This window comes from Moschus berezovskii, chromosome 15 (genome assembly GCF_049115385.1).
Source record: "Moschus berezovskii isolate FMDL1 chromosome 15, NW_MosBer_1.0, whole genome shotgun sequence".
Lineage (NCBI taxonomy): Eukaryota > Metazoa > Chordata > Mammalia > Artiodactyla > Moschidae > Moschus > Moschus berezovskii.
The window spans coordinates 31,684,756-31,707,057 of NC_142474.1; the positions used below are offsets into that span (position 1 = coordinate 31,684,756).

The following is a 22,302-nucleotide window of genomic DNA, read 5'->3' on the forward strand; positions in this document are numbered from 1 at the left end:
TTACAGTTCAATTTTGTAATTCTCTTGAATGAGGCTGTGCATCCCTGCAAATGAATACAGTATTTTACAAGGGAAACAGCTAAGGATTAGGGCTAGTTTTTCCAAGGCAACCCTTCTTGATTCTTATCGAGCACCCAATACATCAATGGTTTTTCTGAAAATAAACAAACATACTAGGTGCATTTATAATATTCTCTTAAAGAGTTTATTATAAACTAGTGTCACAGGCCACAAGGAAGTAAAAGGACTATGTACAGCCTTACGGGAAACAGGCAGGGAGCTGAGGAGGGCCAAGATGAGCCTAGGGCCTTGGTGGGCGCATTCCCGGGGGAGGGGGCCCTGTAAGGGAAACCAGACAATCCGGTGAGACTCCGCGAACAACGGCTTAACAAACAAACAGGTGTGGTAACGTGGCCCTGGAGAATCAGGCCCAAGCCTCTGTGGAGCTACTTCCATAACTCTGTGGCCAAGGTCAAAGAAGGCCTGAAGTAAGAGTAAGAAGTTTAGTCAGTGCCTGATCTGCAACTCAAATCCCCACCCTACCCCAGCCTCCCACACCCAGCAGTTACCAAATGATCAGAGGGGGACTTCTCTGGGGCCATGGGCTCCTATGCTTATAAAGCTCAGTAATGGAAAACTATAAATACAGTGATCAGCCAATTTGGCCACGGGTTAACTTATAGGCCACTATGGCTTCATGAAAAGAACACTGGCCTGGACACTGAGCTCTCTATGGGCCTGTTTCTCACCTATAAAACAAGAGAACTGATCTACATCAGCATTTCTCAAACTGGAGTTAAACAGATAATCCATAATAAATAGTACAGCAAAGCCCAGAGTCCCTCCTTAATTACTAGCCACTCCCAAACCAAAGGGCCTAAGACCTTTCTTGGTCATGCAACAAAATGCACTATTTTACAGTGACCAGAGACTATTGCCTTAGACACTGGAAGTACTGTGTACAGGGAGGGTTCTCACTATTCTAAGAGGGAGGTAAGGTCCATTTAAGAAATGCTTGTTCCCTCTTTCCTTTCTGAACAAAGCTGTCCTCTAAGTGTTCACCTCCCTAAATTTACGGCATAAAAGCCAAGAAGGTATGGTCAAAATCCAACCTTCTCTCCAATTCCTAACCCAACATAGCTCTAGGGAATCAACACCACTGCTACAGGCACTTACCTCGCATCCCTGGGGGAGGAGGACGCATCCCGGGTGGCGGCATGCCCATAGGAGTTCCTCGTCCCGGTGGGATCCCCATTGGAGGACCCATGGGAGGCCTCATACCAGGAGGTGGGCCCATCATGCCTGCAAGAGAAAAGTCCCAAGAATACAGCTCAAGTGTCCATCATAGCAGGAAAAGTACAAAAGGTAACAGGAAATGTACAAAACTGTTCACCACATTCTAAGACAGAGGGACCATTCCAGCCTTCCAGTTCTTCCTAGCACTAGGACTTGAGCCAGAGAGATAGAACTCTTATCTGGCTAATTCCAAAGTCAGTCAACCAAGCTGGATCTCAGAGTAATCCTGCTTAATTACACAAACTCATCATCAGTTTCAGTCAAGGTTATGTCTCATCATAAATCCAGCTAAGGAATCTTCTATCAATTAACAGTGGACCCCTCCTGGGCTCCTCACCTGGAGGGGGTGCCCCTCGGCCCATAGGTGGGGGAGGACCTGCACGACCAGGTGGGTACTGGGTTGGGGCCCCTGCAATACTGGCTGTGGCAGCAGCTGCAGCTGCTGCAACAGTACCTCTTCCTTGTGGGGTCATCACCTAGGAAGACACAGGAAAGAAGTTAGGCAGAACAGTACAGTGCAATGCAATGTCCCTCTCTCCTCTCCAACTTGGTTAAGAAACAGCAGACACCAAATCCACTGAGCTACAACTCAAAGCATCAGACTTCCTATCAAAACCTATTATGCCAGAGGAGATCAAGCGTGATTTTAAGTTCAATTCCTGTTTTCCAGGCCTAAGTTAAGGATGCCCAATCCAAATTAGATAAGGCATTTGCATGCTCAAACAGGACTGACAATAGGTTGTAAAAGCTATAGTACAGCTGACCCTTGAACGTGGTTTTAATCTGCCAGGGTCCACTTATATGCATTCTTCTCCCTAAATACATACTACAGTACTATGCACAATCTTGGCTTGAATCCATGGACATAATGAGCCAACTGTAAAGTTATACACAAATTTTCACCTGTAGAGTTGGCATTCCTAACCCCCATATTGTTCAAGGGTCAAGATGTGAAATGTTGTCATGGAAATACTTTAATATAGTTGGTCAAAAACTTTTCATGCATCTCTTACAGCATTGACATAATGCATAATAGCAAGCTTTCCTTTTTGCTTGACTCTCCAACCGTGTATGAAGCACACTGATAGCTTCACAATCACAGCCTAGGTGGTCATTCTGGACTCAGATCTTCACTCTATCCTTTATTTTAACTACAGAAGCTGGTGCCCCTTCCTCCAAATCCTCACCTGTTGGGATGGACCACCAACCCCACGGACTGGCCCAGCAAGTCCTGCAGGAGCCTGAGGCATAGGAACCCCAGCTGGGATTCCTCTACCAGCAGCTCTGCCAATCCCTGGGCCCCCAGCAGCTCCAGCAAGTGGCACTCGGGCAATGCCAGTCTGAAAAATAAATATACATGTTAATATGCTTGTGGCCTAGAGAATAAGAAGTACACTTTGGAATATCACTGCCAAGAGAACCCCTCAGATTTACAGGGCATCAAAACACCTTCTTATAAACACTATCCATTCCTGTTAACACCACTCCTCCTTCATCCAAGATTATATGCCTAGCAGGCTAAAAGAACTTAAATTTTAAGTCAAGAGAAACACACACAACTCAACCAATATGCATTCCTATGAAAATTAAATAAACAAACAGCCAAGCCTCCACCCAAAAGGGTGTGTATGTTAGATCAGAGTATTTGACCTGACAAAGAGATATGAGGTCCAGTCCCAGCTCTGATTCTCACTTGGCGGTTGATAGTGGGCAAGTAATCCCACCATTCTAGTACTGCTTCCTCATCTGCCAATGAAGAGGTTTTAACAAAACTGGTTATGGTCCTGAAGGTTTACAATTGGCTACATTAGAGTAGCAAATTCTACTGGAAATAGATACTAAAGCTATGTAGGCACATAGGCTTTGAATCAGAAACATGGTAACATCCTTTGCATATAAGAGTCTAAACAGAACAAAATAACTAGGATAAACTATTCTGCACTCACTTGAAAGTATCTTTAAGCCATTAACAGGATTTTTGAATATAACAACTGGAAAAATGTTTACAGTGTTAAGTTAAAAAGTAGACTGATACATACCTATTACAAGTAAAAAAAAAAACCCAACATATATATATGTGGACAAAAATTAAAACAAGGTAACAAGATTATTCCTTTAAACAGTATCTTAAAACAAAAAAGGGAAAACAAATTTGGTTAGATTCTCTAAAGCCTCTTCTATTTCTAAAGGGAAGCTGATGTTAATGAACCAATACTGCTCGGAATCAAATGACAGTTTCACCACTTTCCAGCTGTGCCACCTTGTTCAAGTTACTAAATTTCAATTTGCATTATCTATAAAGTGGGAATAATCTATCTCAAAAGATTGTTACATGGATTAAATACTGAAGGGCTTGGCAAATAGCAGATGCTTAATTAAATATTAACTATTATTCCACAACTATACAAAAAATATACATGTTTGGAGTTACAATTTTTTATGGTCCAACTAGACTGTCATCACATTAAGAATTGACCCAGGAGGCCTTAAGTGCCTCTTCTATTGACTATGTACATCAACTAAGGAAGAGAGGGCTTTAAAGTTACAAACCCCCAAATCCCAGTTCCTTACTTCTGACTTGCAAAGTAACCTCTTTAAGATTCTGGTTTATTATCTGTATAAGGGAAACAGAAACCAGAAGATACCTGTGAATACTGCAATGAAACAGAGAACCCCACCCAGGACCCAGCTCAGGGTGGCACCTCCCTTGCACAAGGTTCCTGGCCTTGCACTGGCTCTCAGTTCTGACTTACATCTTTTGGAGGTGGTCCCTCTACTGTCATTGAGACCAGGTTCTCCCCTCGAAGTAGCACGAGACCAAGGACTCGCTTCTCTTCTCTCTCTGCTTGTTTTGAGTTCTTTGGTCTAAAGACAGGTTTAGGAGAAGAAACAAACAAAAAAAATAAGCATTAGAAAAAGGGTAAAGTTCATGTTCACCTACCTAGGGGCCCTCCAAGACTTGTTTTACACTAAATCTACTGACAGGCTAAACTTGTAACCTCCCCCCATTAGATGGTTGTGTCCCATGCCAAGAGAATGCACAGACCAAGAGACAGGACAAGATTCAAGGAAGTTCAGCCCTGACTCACTCACAAAGCCACTGTGAAAGCCTTTCCTCAGTCAACTCTTTGTTGCCATTACCCTTTTCCTTCCTTCAGTTTAAGGTCTTAACAACGTCAAGAAGGCAGTCGAAACAATTCCTCAATTCAACTGAATCCCATTCACTCTACTTACATGCAGTATCCTTCCAGTATTAATTCAACCCCACAGAACTATAACTCTGTCTCTCACCTCACATTAGAAATAGAAGCCATAAAGGAAAACGTTAAGAGATTAGCTACATAGAAATTACACTTCTATCCCCAAAGAACAAAAACAAATCTCCAAATATCCACAAGCAGAAAAGATTAGCAAAATATAAATGAGATAGACTGGGAAAAAGTAATTGCAACAAGATAGGGAAAGGAAAGTCAAAGTCAATATCCTAAAATTAAAGGAAATACAGAATACCTTGATTTTTAAAAATTAATTAAAGGTTTCATTTTAATGATATTTTATATAAATTTTCTGTGGGTGATCATTTTTTCCTCTTTTTAAAAACTTTTCTATAGTTCTTATTTTTAAAAGAAAGCATGTACTGCCCTTTCACAATTAAAAAAAAAACCTTTCTGGGTATCTTAAGTTTTTTCTCATATACTTCTATGTACTTTAAAAAAAATATGTTCTACTGGGCACATTTTCATTACCAGAATAAAGTTAGTCTCATTTAAAAATGTTGGCCACTTTCTAATGTGAACCTGGCACTCAGCCATCACTACCATTTTCTGTCCTATACTTCTTGACCTCATGCCACAAAGCAAACAGAAGTCCCAAAGAGAATCAAAGGGAACTGACAGCCACTGGCAACACACTATAGACACTCCAGAGGCAAGAGAGAGCTGGATGGCCAAGGGAATTACATAACTTCTTTGGGCCTCAGGATGCCTTGACTGTAAAACAGAATGAAACACTAGGCCACATCTTTTACTAGAAGCTTAAGATCTGTGACTCCTAAGGCAAGGGAATTATCGAACAAATTATGGGAACTGTATTCTCCAGTTGTTTCTATAAATGACAACAAAAATCACTGGCCCCAAACCCACAAGGGGAGTTGAGCACTTACCCTGAAGAGGGTCAGAGGCTTCTTAAAGCAGTTTCAGACCAGGCTGCACTGTGAGAGCCCTTTAGGCTACAGCTTTACAAATAGGCAATGAGGCCAGAAAATCAAGCTCTCCCCCCTTACACACCTGTAGGGAGAACATGAGAGCCCTTTACCCCAGTACCCAGGGGCACACAAAGTCAGAGAAATAAAAAGCCTGGCAGCCCTCCTTACAACTTGTACTCTGCTAGAAGTAAAGAGCAAAACTAAGGAAAGAGATTTAAGAAACTCTCCATTTTAATCTGCCCTATAAAACAGGAGAGCAAACGGAGAGGAACCAGCCAGCTAGTCACCACCTATCATTTGGCCCACCCACCCAATCCACTTCCCATCCACTCAACCCCTACCCCCACAGCCCACTCCTTACTTGATCTTCCTGAACTCATCACAGTCACAGAGGATCAAATTCATATGCTTGTCAAAAGCTTTAAAGGTGCCAATGAAGATACGGCCATCTTGCAGGATACACCTCATCCTGTAGTCAATGTGTTGCAGCATCTTGCTGCTCTTGCCCACGGTCTGCAAGGAGGAAGCAGCAGGAATGAGACTCAGCTCTTTCGGACCCACAAAACCGTTGTCTTTCCTTAAAAGTTCTGCTGCAGCCTTCTCTTCTGTTTGTCTTTCTCAGTATTCTCAGTTCTATCTTTCAACCACAGCCATTTCCTAGGAATTCTCTCACCTGTTTTCAAACCTGACCTGTTACTCTCCTTTCCCGTAAAATCATCTTTTTCATATAACGATTGCCTTTGTCTAAGTTGTACATCTTTGCCTATGCTATAGTCATGTGTGGATGTGAGAGTTGTACTATAAAGAAAACTGAGCGCCGAAGAATTGATGCTTTTGTACTGCGGTGTCAGAGAAGACTTGAAAGTCCCTTGGACAGCAAGGAGATCCAACCAGTCCATCCTAAAGGAAATCAGTCCTTTATTCATTGGAAGGACTGATGCTGAAGCTGAAACTCCAATACTTTGGCCACCTGATGCGAAGAAATGACTCATTTGAAAAGACCCTGATGCTGGGAAAGATTAAAGGTGGGAGAAGGGGACGACAGAGGATGAGATGGTTGCATGGCATCACCAACTCAATGGACATGAGTTTGAGTGAACTCAGGGAATTGGTGATGGACAGGGAGGCCTGGTGTGCTGCAGTCCATGGGGTCACGAAGAGTTGGACACGACTGAGCGACTGAACTGAACTGAATGTTGTATATGTTTCAGAAGTGAGAGGGTAAGATAGCTCCAAATTACTGAAACCCATGCATATTAGAGATTAGTGGCCATCTGCCACTGTGCAGATTACAGGTGACTCCAGTGCTGTGGAACACCACCATCCCATTAAAAAGACTGAATTTAAAAAAAAAAGACCGAGTAAAAGAGTTAGAATGGGACTGGCACTAAGAACCCAACCAATGAAGAGCCTATTATCAGAAAGGAGATGATCAGCTTAGAAGAGGAGAATGGAACCCCCAAATCAGTGATTTGTTAGTGTGTCTCCAAGACTACATTCAGAAACATAAAACTTCCTAGTAGTCAGAGTGCTAATGAGTTTGAACACATAATGAGAATATATAAGCTGCTATATTCCTTAACCCAACAACCTTTTCTGCTTCACAGCCTGGCTTCAAATGTAGTTCAGCTAAAATAGAGTATATAGACCTCACAAGAGGACTGTCAAGTGCCCTTGGCAGTTACACTTCTATGAATAAACAACCCGGCATTTGTTGTATCAGCCTCCCATTAGTCTGACCAGTCCTAACTCATCCAAGAGCCTTTGAGGTACCAAGCACTGTTCTTGCTACTCATATCTGTGAGGTTGGACAAGCTCAGGTTTTCTGAACCTACAAATGCATGGATCAGAATCTTGATTCCTGTCACCCTGGAGACTCAAGTTATGTGGTGCAGTTTCTTTTACATGACCATTTTAACCAAACTGTAATCATAGCTTCTAACCACTCCGGTCTAAACCTTTACATTAACATTTACTGCTCCATCTGTCTTCTACAGCTAATTCGCACTGGGTGCTCACTGACAGGCACTGCCACAAGCACTACTTATCTCATGTAATCCTTAAAATCAGACTTTAAAGATGAGGTCACAAGGCTGTAAGAAGTTAAGCTGTGCTGAAAGCTAGTAAGCCGGAATCCAGTGCCTACTCTTCCAACCAACTCTCTAAACAACATGCTGCTTCCGGTTCACCCGATATATAACGGCTACAGAACAGTTATCTTTCTAAACACAAATAAGTACGTGTCCTTTTGCTTGTTAAAAATCCTTCAATGGCATCCCTTACCAACAACAAAATTAAATAGCATGTAAAGCCTTTAATAATCAGATTCCCGCCAATTCCTCCCACCCCCATTCTTCCCTTTCCCCTCTAAGAACTTTCAACAGTGCTACCCTTCACTCTTTGTTCTTGCAGTCCTTCGGATCTATACTACTCTCTCCCATTTTCGCTGGGGGAAAGCCTGAGTCTTTCAGGACTCTGCCAAGGATCACCGAGCCTAGAAAACATGCTTATCCCGCCCCGCGCCGTTACTTTTACATAATGCTGAATTAACACACCGAATTATGTTACCCGTGTCTCCAAACAAGAGTGAACGCGGTGAAGAAAGGAAACACTTCATTGTGTAGCCCCAGGGCCTGAAAAGTCAGGCATACTCAAGCATAAATGTATGCTGAACAAAAGAGTTGAACTTTTCCTCCCCTCACTCATCCGCCGTTCCCTCCTCCCCACCTACCAGATTCAAGACTGTTTCCGGCCACAAGCCCTTCCACCTCTTTCCGCAACTCCTCGGACCCTCACCCTTCCTCACAAGTCTGAGCCTCTCACCGGGTCTTACTCAGTCCTTGTACGGCGCTAGTGCCGGATCAGAAGCCCCCCACACACATTTATGCCGCAAAGTTTACTCAGCGCCTATGGGACCCCAAGCACTAAGGCCACAGCGGCTTGGAGAGCCCCAGAGCTAACCTCGCGCGCACCAAGCGACTCTGGCCTCGGTCCCTTATTTCCAGTCTTCTCCCCCGATCCACCGAGGGACGACGGACTGAGTCTTTCCTACCCAGACGGAGGCGCCGCGGCCCGGGCCTTCACCCCCTGAGCGGCCAACCCGTGACCTCCTTCCCGGTTAATCGCGGTCCCCACCCCACAAGAGACTCAGGAGCTCCCGTGCTGCTGGTCTGCGCCTCCTCACCATGGTGGCGGTTCTGATGGCTCGGATTCCCGCCGGATTCGCCTTCCCGGAGGCCTAGAAGCCCGCGAGTAACTCGCTTCCCGCCGCCGCTACCGGAAATACAACCGCGGGCAAAATGGGGTCGGGTAGAAAGCTACTTCCGGTCCCGGAGTTGGCCCTCGAGTTCCGGCCGAGGCGCTGAGTTATGAGCTTAGAGCAGGGCGGGGCTTTGGGCGGTGCTATCTTCGGATCCTCTTTGTTGGACAGCTTTCTAGCTTCAGTCTGTACTAGAGCTGCTCCTCTTCACCCTCACTACCCACCCTCACCACCCATTCCCCCGCGTCCCAGCCCGTTAAATTTCGGTCCTTATCTCCCAGCACTTTATCCCGGCTCTCTTGTCTATAGGACTTCCGTGGTAGTTCAGCTGGTAAGGAATCCTTCTGTAATGCAGGAGACCCCGGTTTGATTCCTGGGTCGGAAGATCCCCTGGAGAAGGGATGGGCTACTCATTCCGATATTCTGGCCTGGAGAATTCCATGGACTGTATCAGTCCATGGGGTCGCAGAGTCAGACACCACTGAGCGACGTTCATTTCTTGTCTACAGCCACAGTCCCTGCTTTTCCGTGAACTTACTCGACCTGCTTCTGCTCAGCACCTTTGCATGTGCTGTTGCCTCTGCCTAGAATGCTAGTCGTCCAGGTATGTGCACGGCTGACAGCCTCAACTTCATGAATTAAGCTCGAGTAACATTTTCCCACTGAGGGCTTTCCTGGCCGTCCTTTTTAAAAACTGCAACCTTCCCAGCCATCCCAGTTTTATTAACACCTTTCTCCTTAACATTGATTGCTAACATACTGTATATGTGTTGTTTTATTATCCCTCCACATTAGAATGTGAGTTCAAAGGATATGACTTTTTCTATGTGCATTGTTCATTGCTGTAGTGCCTAGAAGAACACTGCTTAGCACAAAACAGTGCTAATAAATATTAATAAATATTAACAGGGCTTAATAAATATTTGAATGAATGAATTTATCAGTCAATCCCATCCAGTCCTGAAAGACCTCCACAGAGATTCTTCCTTCCAGGAGGACCCTTCCCAGGGAACAACGAGACCACTCACGTCCGGATGCAATCAGCAAGAGGTTTATTCGAATACCAGGTACCTGGGGCGACAAAGTCTGTCTGTAGGCTTTGCGCGCCCAACGGTTGGAGTGAGGGGTTTTTATAGGAGCGGCGAAGGCGGGAAGCGTGGGTACAGAAGCGAGAAGCTTAGTTACTGGGTCTCTATTGGCTGATTTAAAAGCGAGGTCCTAATAAGGCGGTTTTTCGGGTGAGGCGGCAGGTTACACAAGCACCTATTTCTGTTCAAAAGATCAAGCTGGCAGAAGCTTACTGGTCAGTTCATACATACACGGAAGCTCATTGGCCAGCTTATACGCGCGCGGGGTTTTTCTGGGGGGGTTTCCCTTTTTTTACTCTGATTGGCTCGACTTTTGGCGCCGGCGGGACTTTTCTTGGGAGGAGTTTCTTAATTCTTGGCGCCGGCGGGATCTTCTTAGGGAGGAGTCTGTGACTCAAGTTTGTGTGTCGCAATCCCCTCCTCCCTCTAGGGGCTTTTTGAGACCTGGCCCAAGATGGTCAAATTATGGATTTCTCATTCCCCCATTTCTCTTGTGAATAAGAATGGAATCTTTCATTCGAGGTTTTTAAGCCATCTCTATTCATATTCACCTTGTCTTACTTGGTGATATTGCTGAGTTAGGACCAAGGCTTGCACAACTGACAGCCTGTCTTTAATGAACTGCATTAGCCGGTTGAAAATGCATGGGCCAAATAATAGTATTAGCAGGATAATTATTAGAGGGCCCATGATGGAGGAGAGTAGGGTTGTGAGCCAGGGGGAGCGATTGAACCAGCTTTCAAACCATCCCTGTTCAGTCTCGAATAATTTTTGCCTCTGTTTGAGTCTTTCTCTTAGCTTAGCCATATTGTCTCTCACTAGCCCGGTATGGTCCGCATAGAAGCAGCATTCCTCCTTTAGGGCTGCACAAAGCCCTCCTTCCTGCAAAAATAGGATATCTAGCCCTCTCCTGTTTTGCAGAACTACTTCGGAGAGGGAGGTAAGTGACTTTTCTAGAGCGCTTACAGATTCTTCTAATGCTTTGATGTCCGTGTGCATGGCGGCCTGGAGCTGTCCGAACTGGCTAGTTTCTATGAGTGCTGCCGTCCCCGTGCCCAATCCTGCCGCTATTCCTCCCACCATAAATCCTCCAAGCAGCACGGCCAGGGTGATAGAAACAGGCTCTCTCTTATAACGAAACCTTTTTTCAAAATAGTTATAGACATACTCAGAACTATGGTAAGTTATTCTAGGCCATAACTCAACCAAGACACAGTAGTCAGTGGTTCTGTTAAGCACTGCGGCAGAGACACATGGGGTTAGCCCGGTGCTGCAAGCCCAATAGGTCCCAGTAGGGGCTTCTAGATAGTAGGTGCCCCCGGTTAGGGTTTTGGTAGTGTCACATAAGACCCGGTGGGTTTTGGGGATGGTTCCAAGGCAAAGTCCTTTTCCAGAAACCTGGGACAAGGTTAGTTTATGCTGAGTGCCAGAAGCACATCGGCCGGAGACCTGGGTATGATTGGAGTAGTTGCCCCCGACTGCTATACCCTCGTAATAAGGGGGACTAGACACTAAGCACAGCCAGCACTCCTGGGTCCTGTCAGGGTCAGAGGCGTTAAGGGCGAAGTAGGCTCCCTGTACCAGGTTGAATAATCGGTGACTAGTTTCTGGTGTAGGGGCCTCTGATGGTCCTGGCAGAGGTGTCAACTGACTAGGTGAGGGGGTGTTAATTTTGATTACGGGGCGTATCTTAGGGGCTTGAGGGCTCCGAGCCGTCAGGACGGTGTTGGGTCCGACAGCAGCAGTGGGGCCTGGGGTTTCTATGGTTTGGAGGATGGTTAAGATACCCCCGTAATAGGGGCCATGCCAATAGATGGGCCCCATAGTGGTCTGGATTCCCCAGCTGAGCCCTGAAGTCCAACGGAGTCCCTTTGCTGTTTCTTGGTTGAACATTATCTTAACTTGGGCATACCTATCTTTCCCGTCTGGGCCTGGGGAATATGCACCCCAGTCGGGGGCCTTTAGTGCAAACGAGAAGGTAATTCCATCCCTGCTTCCAACGTCCCACTTATGTTTGCCATCATTTGAGGTCACGCAGGACCAAGAACTACACCAATAATGTTGTAGGCCCCCGCAAGTTTTCCAGTTTTTCATATACCCTGGGCATGCCCAAAACCCGTTGTCCTGCAGAAGTCCCCCGGCCCAAGTTACTTGTACGAGGTCTTTGAAGTTGAAATATAGAATTGGCCACCAAGTGTTGGGGGGGTGAATCTCAGTGGTCGAGTTGAGTACCTCGCCAGTTAGCCCATCTAGAAGTTTCCAGGTTATTTGTTTTGGGGTATGGGGGTTAGTAGGGGATACAGGTGACAGGGAACCCAAGATTATAAGGATTACAGCTATATGATCTTTGAAAGTCTTATCTTGAGTGGATTTTGAGAGCGCTGGAGCTTCCATCGAGGCGGTCCGTCCGGGCTGTCTTGGCTGATGTCGGCGGAGCTCGATGACGGGGCACGCTTAACGTGCGAGGAGTGGATCCAAGCAGCGATGCCGTCTACCTTCAGGGCGGTTGGGGTAGTCAAGAGGACTGTATAGGGTCCTTTCCACCGGGGCTCGAGGTTTTTAGTCTGATGTCTGCGGACCCAGACAGAGTCTCCGATCTGAAATGGGTGCGGGATCACGGGTTTGTTCAGCTGTTCCTGGTAGGCTGCGGCCAGTGGTCTCCAAACTTCCTTTTGTACGATCTGGAGCGCCTGCAGATGGGCTTTTAAAGAAGGGCTGTTAGCATGTTCAGCAATATGGGGATCGAGGAGAGTGGTGGCCGGCGGTGGGGCCCCATATAGTATTTCAAATGGGGTTAAGCCGTGGGGCCCTGGGGTATTCCGGGCTCGGTATAGGGCCAGGGGCAGTAGGGACACCCAGTCTCTGGAGCCAGTTGCAAGCGTTAATTTGGTTAAGGTCTCCTTGATGGTTCTATTCATTCGTTCTACCTGCCCTGAACTTTGGGGTCTGTAGGCGCAATGTAATTTCCAATTAATCCCCAACAGCTTAGCCACCAGCTGACTTACCTGGGAGACGAAGGCTGGCCCGTTATCGGTCCCTAGTGCCTGGGGCATTCCATACCTGGGAAAAATTTCTTCTAGCAGCTTCTTGGTGACTGTTCGGGCCGTCTCCTGTTTCGTGGGGAAGGCCTCTACCCAGCCAGAAAAAGTGTCCACAAACACCAAGAGATATTTATAGCCGTAGTGTCCTGGTTTCACCTCGGTGAAGTCGATTTCCCAATGTATGCCTGGTCGGTGTCCCCGCACCTGGGTTCCGATCCCATATCGGGCTTTGTTTGCATTAACCTGGGCGCAGGCCCTGCAGCTGCCTGCCACTTGCTGTAAAAGGCTGTCCCCCTCTAATAAATAATATGGGTTTTCTCTCTCTATGAGGGCCTTCATTTTTCGGGGGCTAAGGTGGGTTAATTTGTGTAGATGGTCAAAGAATTCCTGAGTCTGTTTCTTGGGCATTACTGGCTTTTGTTGATAAGTCCAGCATCCCTCTTCAGGTTTATAGGAAGCTCCCATCTTCCGTAGTAGGCCTATGTCTTCTTCAGTATACTGGAACGGCCAATTTGAGGCATAAGTATTGACAAGTCCCGAGGCCAGAGGGAGGATTTGCGAGGCATCGGGTGGCCCGCTTGAGGCCGCCTCTCGGGCCGCTCTGTCGGCCATCCGATTTCCTCGCGCCATGGGACTGTCTCCTTTTTGGTGTCCTGGGCAATGTATGATACTGAGTTTTCGGGGAAGAAACAGGGCCTTTAGTAAATCTAGAATCTCAGTCTTATTTTTGATGTCTTTTCCCTCAGAGGTAAGGAGCCCTCTGCGTCTATAAATTTCTCCGTGGATGTGGGCTGTGGCGAATGCGTACCGGCTGTCGGTGTACACATTCAACTTCTTACCTTCTGCCATCCGGAGGGCCGTGGTCAGGGCGATGAGTTCGGCTTTCTGGGCTGAGGTCCCCGGCGGAAGGGCTTCTGCCCAGATTACCTCGGTTTCCGTAGTCACAGCTGCCCCCGCCTTCCTTTGTCCGTTGTCCACCAAGCTGCTACCGTCAGTGTACCAGGTGAAGTCCGCGTCCGGCAGTGGTCGGTCTGTCAGGTCTGGCCTGGTCCCATGCGCCTCCGCAAGAATCAAGTGGCAGTCATGCCATTCGGGTTCTTCCGGGATCGGGAGCAGGGTGGCCGGGTTGAGTGCCACGATGGGACCGAAATGCACTCGGTCCGTGTCCAGGAGCATGGCTTGGTAGTGAGTCATCCGGGAATTGGATAGCCAGCGATCTGGTGGCTGTCTGATGAGGGCTTCTACCGCGTGGGGGGCGAAGATGGTCAGAGGTTGTCCCATAGTCAACTTGTGGGCGTCTTTGGTGAGGACTGCGATGGCGGCCACCATGCGTAAGCAGGGTGGCCATCCTGACGCCACAGGGTCTAGTTTCTTGGAGAGGTATGCCACAGGGCGCTTCCAGGGTCCTATGGTCTGGACTAAGACCCCCTTTGCATAACCTTGCTTTTCATCTACGTATAACCCGAAGGGTTTAGTCAGGTCCGGGAGCCTGAGGGCGGGAGAGGTCAATAGGGCCCTCTTAATATTTTCGAAGGCATTGGAATGCTCTTCCCGCCAGTCAAAGTATGCTCCCTGTTTTGTGAGAGGGTAGAGAGGTGCTGCCATTTCGGCAAAACCCGGTATCCAAAGGCGGCAAAACCCCGCTGTCCCCAAGAATTCCCGCAACTGGCGGGGGTTTTTAGGGACTGGAATGTTCATGATGGTCTGTTGGCGGGCTTTAGTCAGCCACCTCTGTCCTTCTTTTATCCGGTAGCCCAGATAGGTGACTTGTTGTTGGCATATTTGGGCCTTTTTTGCCGATGCCCGGTATCCTAAAGTCCCCAAAGCCTCGAGGAGGGCAGACGTACCTTTTTTGCAGTCTTCTTCCATTTTTGCCGCTAGTAGGAGGTCATCTACATATTGCAGCAGGATGAGGGTTGGGTGTTGGACTCTGAAGTCAGCCAAATCTCGGTGCAGAGCCTCATCGAAAAGAGTCGGACTGTTTTTGAACCCTTGTGGGAGGCGGGTCCAAGTTAACTGTCCGGATATCCCCAGCTCTGGATCCTTCCATTCAAAGGCAAAAAGGGGTTGGCTATCTAGATGCAATCTCAGGCAGAAGAAGGCATCTTTAAGGTCTAGCACCGTATACCAGACATGGGTTGGCGGGAGCCCACTCAATAAATTGTACGGGTTGGGGACTGTGGGGTGTATGTCTTCTACCCTCTTGTTGACTTCTCTCAAATCTTGAACTGGCCTATAGTCTCCCGTGCCTGGCTTTTTTACAGGGAGGAGGGGGGTGTTCCAGGGCGACCGGCAGGGGATTAAGATTCCTTGGTCTAAGAGTCTCTTGATGTGCGGCCGGATTCCTTGGTAGGCTTCTCGGGACATGGGGTATTGCTTGATTGACACCGGGGAGGCGGTAGCTTTTAGAGATATTATTAAGGGCGGCTGTCTAACGGCCAGTCCTATCCCCCCGGTCTCGGCCCATGCTAGCGGGAATTTTTGTAGCCAGAGGCCGCCTTGAGCCTCATTAGGTCTTTCCTCTTCGTAGAGCTTATATTCATCTTCCAATTTTAGGGTCAAAACATGGAGGGGCTCCCCTTGGGGCCCCGTCACACAAGATCCCGCCTCTCTGAAATGCACTTGGGCCCTGAGCTTGGTGAGGAGGTCTCGTCCCAACAGGGGGTAGGGGCAATCAGGCACATGTAGAAAGGAATGGATTACCTCTCCGGTGGCCAGGCGTACCCTTCGGTCCGTGGTCCACAGGTATCGCTTACCTCCCGTGGCGCATTGGACCCACGCCGACTTGTTACTCAAGGGTCCCGCCGGACGAGTCAGCACGGAGTGTTGAGCGCCGGTGTCCACCAGGAAGGTGACAGGTTGCCCCCCAACGTCGAGAGTTACCCTGGGCTCGGCGGGGGCTCCTGGCCCTGACTCTCCTAGTCTTCCAAAGTTAGCAGGGCCGTCTGGGGCCTCGGTTGGCGGGGCCCCTTTGGTCGCTTTGGGCAGTCTCTAATCCAGTGTCCTTTTTCTTTGCAGTATGCACATTGGTCTTTATCTATTCGGGGCCCCTTCCGCTCTCCCCCTAACTTATCCTGCCGCTGTCCTGAAACTACGGTGGCCAACAGTTTACTAAACTCTTTATTTCTCTTACGATCTCTTGCATTTTCCCTCTCTTCTGCCTCTTTCCTAAGCCTTTCCTCTCTTTCTTCTTGTGTCTCTCTCTTATTGAATATACGTTCTGCCTCCTTTACTAAGTCTTGTAAGGAACTCTCCTTGAGATTTTCTAATCTCTCTAGTTTCCTCCTAATATCTGGGGCGGACTGCCAGATAAAGGACATGGGGAGGTTGCACCCCGGGTCTTCAGGGTTATAAGGAGTGTACATGCGGTAGGCTTCTTTAAGCCGCTCTAGGAAGGCGGAGGGGGACTCCTCAGGACCCTGGATGACTTGTTTTACCTGGGCCAAATTGGTGGGGCGTCTTGCTGCCCCCTGGAGACCCGCTATGAGCAACTGGCGATAGAGACGTAGGTGGTTCCTACCTTCAACCGTGGAGAAATCCCAGTCGGGGCGCCCCAGGGGGAAAGCAGCGTCAATCTCATTAGGTAGTTGGGTGGGACGACCGTTTTCGCCCGGGACATTTTTCCGGGCCTCCAAAAAGACTCGCTGCTTTTCTTCAGTGGTTAGTAGTGCCTGCAGCAGCTGTTGGCAGTCGTCCCACGTGGGTTGGTGAGTAACTAAGATGGACTCAATTAAGGAGACTAGCCTGGAGGGGTCTTGGGAGAAAGAAGGATTGTTATTTTTCCAATTATAGAGATCGGAGGCAGAAAAGGGCCAGTATTGGGGTTAGCCATTTGACCCCGTTCGCAAAGGAAGGGCCTGCGAGGTGGAGTCTGGGGGTTGCTCTCGGCGGCCCCGCAGTCGTCCGGCCACCGGGGAGGGCGCCGGAGCGGTCGGGGCGCTGGGAGCTGCTTCTGCTGGGGCAGCTTCTCTCATTGGGGCAGGGCCTTGATAAGGTGGGGGGTCGTCGGTTAGGAGATCTATGAGGTGGCCTTCCTCCGGCGGCAACACCGGAACTGTCATAGGTGGCCTCTTATCTTTTTGTTCGCTAGGGGCTTTAGTCAGGGTTGGATATAAAGAAGAGTGAGTAGAAAGTCGGGTTGGGGCGGGTGAAGGGAGGAGCGGAGGGGTTGGAGCCGATGGGAGAGAGGGGCCTTTGGGGGTGACGAAGGGTTTGACCCAAGGCGGGGGAATACAGGCCAGGGCTTCCCAAGTTACGATGTAAGCCACTTGGTCAGGATGGCCATGCGGTCCTGGATCCATGATTCTGGATTTCACCTGAGAAATAATGTCGAGGTTAAATGTCCCGTCCTGTGGCCAACCCACGTGGAAGGATGGCCATTCGGACGAGCAGAAGGTGATCCATCTTTTTTTCCGAATTTCCACCGACTGGTTGCGGGCAACGGTTAGGACATCTTTCCAATGCTGCAGAGTAAGACTTAGGGGGGTGGTTACGGATTGACCCATCTCTTCTAGAAGGACAAATCCCACAATGAAACAAACAAACAGTAGACAGACACCACAACACCAAAATCGCACAGTGCGGTCTTTGCGCAAAACCGAAAGCAAAAACTCGGATGGAGACGTAGATGAGGGTCCGGTTCCCTCGTCTCCCTGGAGTACCACGTACCCCTCGGACAGAGGCTGAGCCCCAAAAAGTCCAATTTGGTCCGTGGACTGAGACAGATGAGCACCGAAAAATCGGGCTCCAGGCAGCCGTGGAACGTCTTCCAGGCTTGCGGAAGGAAGTCCGAGCTCGTCAGCTCCTTCCCAGTTCCGCCAGATACAGATTGTTCAGCTGAACTCTAGAGCACATGTACAGTACAGAAGCGTAGAAGCAGAGAAACACAGAGCGTAGGAGCGCTGGCCAGCTTACCTCCCGGTGGTGGGTCGGTGGTCCCTGGGTGAAAAAGGGCCAAGATCCCGGACGAGCCCCCAAATGAAAGACCTCCACAGAGATTCTTCCTTCCAGGAGGACCCTTCCCAGGGAACAACGAGACCACTCACGTCCGGATGCAATCAGCAAGAGGTTTATTCGAATACCAGGTACCTGGGGCGACAAAGTCTGTCTGTAGGCTTTGCGCGCCCAACGGTTGGAGTGAGGGGTTTTTATAGGAGCGGCGAAGGCGGGAAGCGTGGGTACAGAAGCGAGAAGCTTAGTTACTGGGTCTCTATTGGCTGATTTAAAAGCGAGGTCCTAATAAGGCGGTTTTTCGGGTGAGGCGGCAGGTTACACAAGCACCTATTTCTGTTCAAAAGATCAAGCTGGCAGAAGCTTACTGGTCAGTTCATACATACACGGAAGCTCATTGGCCAGCTTATACGCGCGCGGGGTTTTTCTGGGGGGGTTTCCCTTTTTTTACTCTGATTGGCTCGACTTTTGGCGCCGGCGGGACTTTTCTTGGGAGGAGTTTCTTAATTCTTGGCGCCGGCGGGATCTTCTTAGGGAGGAGTCTGTGACTCAAGTTTGTGTGTCGCAATCCCCTCCTCCCTCTAGGGGCTTTTTGAGACCTGGCCCAAGATGGTCAAATTATGGATTTCTCAGTCCCATGACTTTTTTTTCAATAATAACCTTTACTAAAATGTCCTAACAAAAAAATAATGTATTTCCAATGCATTACAGAAAATATGACCATTCAGGTCCGTTCCGTTCCGTCGCTCAGTCGTGTCCGACTCTTTGCGACCCCGTGGACTGTAGCCTACCAGGCTTCTCCGTCCATGGGATTCTCCAGGCAAGAATACTGGAGTGGGTTACCTACCATTTCCTTCTCCAGGGGATCTTCCCGACCCAGGGATCGAACCCGGGTTTTCCACATTGGAGGCAGACGCTTTAACCTCTGAGCCACCAGGGCAGGTAAAGACATAAGAAAGAAAATTAATGTTTTAATTTTTTTATATTTTGAATTTCCATAATTTTTTTGTATTTTTGACATTTGGGCAAAATCTGTATTTTAGTTAATAATACTATAATATCACATGCTAATTTTCTTGTTTTTTGCAACATAATATTTCTTTATATATTCAGAATTGGATTAGAAGTGTCAAGCCTAATTCAAATTTTTTAATCACTAAGATAATAAACTTTTTAGACTTTTTTTATAGATGCCAAAATACATGGACGTATTTCAGAATTTTAAGTGAATATAAATTAGAAGTCTAGCATTCTGTTCAGACTAAACAAGTGGAATCAAAATGTCAAATTTTTTAGTTAGGCAAAAATTCACAAGTTTTCTAAAATATATGTATATTATACATACTATTTATGTATACAAAAGCTTTTCTACAATGCTTGGTAAAGACTTGAGAAAGAACATCAAAAAAAAGAGAGACAGAGAAATTGGAAAACATAAACTAAAAGAAATGGGAGCACCAAATATGAAATAGAAAAATTGAAGCAAACTAGATAAAAGTAAAAAATAATCATATAGTCCACATGTTTTTAAACATGGCTGCTCATTAGAAACACATCTGGAGTTTTGAAGGAAAAAGAGCAATACCTGGGCATTTGTATTTTTCAAAAAATTCCAAGATAATTGTGATATGCATCTGGATTTTGAAAAGTGACTACAGCTTTTTCTATTAAATGGTAGTTTTACTGATACAGAATTCTACTATTTTCTGTTGACTAATCATGATGTCCGTCTAGTCAAGGCTATGGTTTTTCCAGTGGTCATGTATGGATGTGAGAGTTGGACTGTGAAGAAAGCTGATCGCTGGAGAATTGATGCTTTTGAACTGTGGTGTTGGAGAAGACTCTTGAGAGTTCCTTGGACTGCAAGGAGATCCAACCAGTCCATTCTAAGGGAGATCGATCCTGGGTGTTCATTGGAAGGACTGATGCTAAAGCTGAGACTGCAATACTTTGGCCACCTCATGCGACGAGTTGACTCACTGGAAAAGACTCTGATGCTGGGAAGGGTTGGGGGCGGGAGGAGAAGGGGACGACCGAGGATGAGATGGCTGGATGGCATCACCGACTCTGTGGACTTGAGTCTGAGTGAACTCCGGGAGTTGGTGATGGACAGGGAGGCCTGGCGTGCTGTGATTCATGGGGTCGCGGAGAGTTGGACACGACTGAGCGGCTGAACTGAACTGAACTGAATCATGATGCAATTATTGCATTAAGCAAAAATCACAATAGTAGATGTTTATCAGTTTTCACAATCAGTAGCCAGACAAAAAATAAAAGATTATTGCAATTACAAGCCATAATGGGAACATGATTAACCTAATACAAAATAATTACATCCAGTTTGGAGGGTTAGGTAGAGTGATGTGGGATTGTATATTTGCGTCATACATGTATTTCTGAGTAAACCTGTACACATAAAATTTTCATATCATTTATGAAGCTTATAAATTTCATTTATAAGTGGGTGAGTGATTTTGAGCTTGATTTCACATACATTGACTAATTTAGACCAGCTATACTCTAACTGCCTAAGAAGTTATAGTTACTCTTGAAAACAATGTCTGATCCTGAGCTTGTATTTATGAATATGTTGCTTAATTTTGACTAAATACACTCTAACTCACCTTAAGGAGAAGGGAACTGGGAAGATTACTGATTGGCTCTGGTTCCAGTAGTGTTGTTGGCACCCCATTAAAAGCACTTGCGAATGTAAGGACTTGTCTTCTGCAGGGAAAAGTAGCAACTCAAGACTGTGGGACAAGGGGCACATGTATAGCCTCTGAAGCAGAATATGGGGACAGTCACTAGCAGCACAAGTTGACACTAGATTCTGGATCTGAAATGGGGACTCAGCATCTGGAAGAGGGATAGGGACTCAGGCTCTGGGGCCAGCAGTGAGTTCTCATCCTCTGGAGAGAAAGCAGGGGCACCGCCTGTCAGGTGAGAGCTTGGGGGTACCTGTGGAGCCAAAGTCCAGACTCAGCCTCTAGAAGGAGGAGTGTGGATCTAACCTCTAATGAGAGCTCTGAGGACCTAGCTTCTGGATGGAGAAGCAGAGACCGACTCAGATGAGAGAAGCAGGATGTAGTCTCTGTGGCATCAGGTGACCTCTGTAGCCAAAACTGGGGTTGAGCCTCTGTAAGAAGATGTATGGACCTAGCCAGTAGGGCATGTGGTGGGAACTTAGCCTCTAAATGGAGAAGTGGGGTCTTTAACTTCTGGTGTGGGGAGTGGGGTCTTAGCTTCTCAAATGGGAGAGTAGGACTTAGTTTCTGGAGCTGAAATATGGACTCAGCCTCTGGAGGGGGACAGAGAGCTGAGATTTTGGCAGCAGTCAAATCAGCTTCTGTCTGAGGAGGCCTGAGGAGCTGCCCCTGGTGACTGAGGGAAGTAGGAAATTTTGAGATGAATGTGTTTTCTGAGCTTGTTTGCATACATAAAATTTACAAAGTACTTCTGAAGCTGTTTGAAATGAATGAATGATTTTTATCTTGATTTCACATACACTCTAAGTTATCCCAAGAAGGTCCTTTTGATTACACTTGAGTCTGATATCAACTGTTACATATGAATATCTCTAAGGAGCAATAAGAAGTTTCATTTGAAATGAATGAGTGATTTTGAGCTTGATTTCACCTAAAATGCTTAGAATTGACTATATTTACTCTGATTCCTCACAAGGTAAATTAGAGAATAATGACATATTCCCTAATCTGCTTGGATTTCTCTAAACTAGTTCTAACTCATTTTTATTTGCTCTCTCTCACCATTAGAAATTTCCTTAGAGGGCGATGTCTGATTCTTAGATTGTTTATAAATAGACTGTTTGTTTGCAGACATAGTTTATTTGTACACGTAGTGTAGTTTCATCTTTATTTTCACAAAGTCAACATAATAAGGTACTTTTGATTTACTTTATATAAAAGTGTATGATTAACACACTACTAAATCTACTTAATTTGCTTTAATTTGCACAAAAATAGTACTTTTGAAGTGATGATGTGCTTCTGAACTTACTTGCACATAAAAAGAATTTTTTCTTACTTTTTTCTAAATATATATATTTTTTATTGAAGTATAGTCAGCTTACAGTGTTTCAGATACACAAGATGATTCCATTATACACATACACATATATTATTTTCGAAATTATTTTCCATTACAGGTTATTATATGATATTGTCTATGGTTCCCTTTGTTATACAGTAAACCTTTTTTTTTTTTGCTGCATATCTATTTTTAGTTAGAAATCTAGCATTCTATTCATACTAAGTCAAACAAGTGGAATCAAAATGTCATAAATTTTTTTGGTTAGGCAAAAATTCATAAGTTTTCTAATATATATATATTATTTATATATATATATATACAAAAGCTTTTCTACTACACTTGATAAAGGCTTAAGAAAGAACACTTTTAAAAAAAGAAGAGATGGAGAAAATGAAAAACAAACTAAATGAAATG

General features: G+C 46.4%; 2 protein-coding genes across 3 annotated transcripts; both read right to left on the bottom strand.

The window, feature by feature from the left end:
* Positions 1-178: 178 nt before the first annotated feature.
* Positions 179-8,830, bottom strand: SNRPB (small nuclear ribonucleoprotein polypeptides B and B1). 2 transcript variants are annotated; one of them, XM_055432758.2, is made up of 7 exons: positions 8,685-8,830; positions 5,862-6,013; positions 4,050-4,161; positions 2,484-2,636; positions 1,634-1,772; positions 1,177-1,302; positions 179-339 (listed from the first exon to the last, which is right to left on the bottom strand). In XM_055432758.2, the coding sequence occupies exons 1-7, from the start codon at positions 8,685-8,687 to the stop codon at positions 302-304; spliced, it is 723 nt and encodes a 240-aa protein (XP_055288733.1). In that variant the 5' UTR covers positions 8,688-8,830; the 3' UTR covers positions 179-301. The 2 variants fall into 2 exon arrangements, with proteins under 2 accessions (XP_055288733.1, XP_055288739.1); XM_055432764.2 differs by having other exon boundaries at positions 179-483.
* A 2,775-nt stretch (positions 8,831-11,605) lies between these two features.
* On the bottom strand, positions 11,606-17,495 carry LOC148775407 (uncharacterized). Its single transcript, XM_088844406.1, is given in 2 exon segments — positions 11,606-15,785; positions 15,788-17,495. Coding segments are annotated over 2 exon segments (5,208 nt in total). The 5' UTR covers positions 17,394-17,495; the 3' UTR covers positions 11,606-12,183.
* Between the last annotated feature and the right edge of the window lie 4,807 nt (positions 17,496-22,302).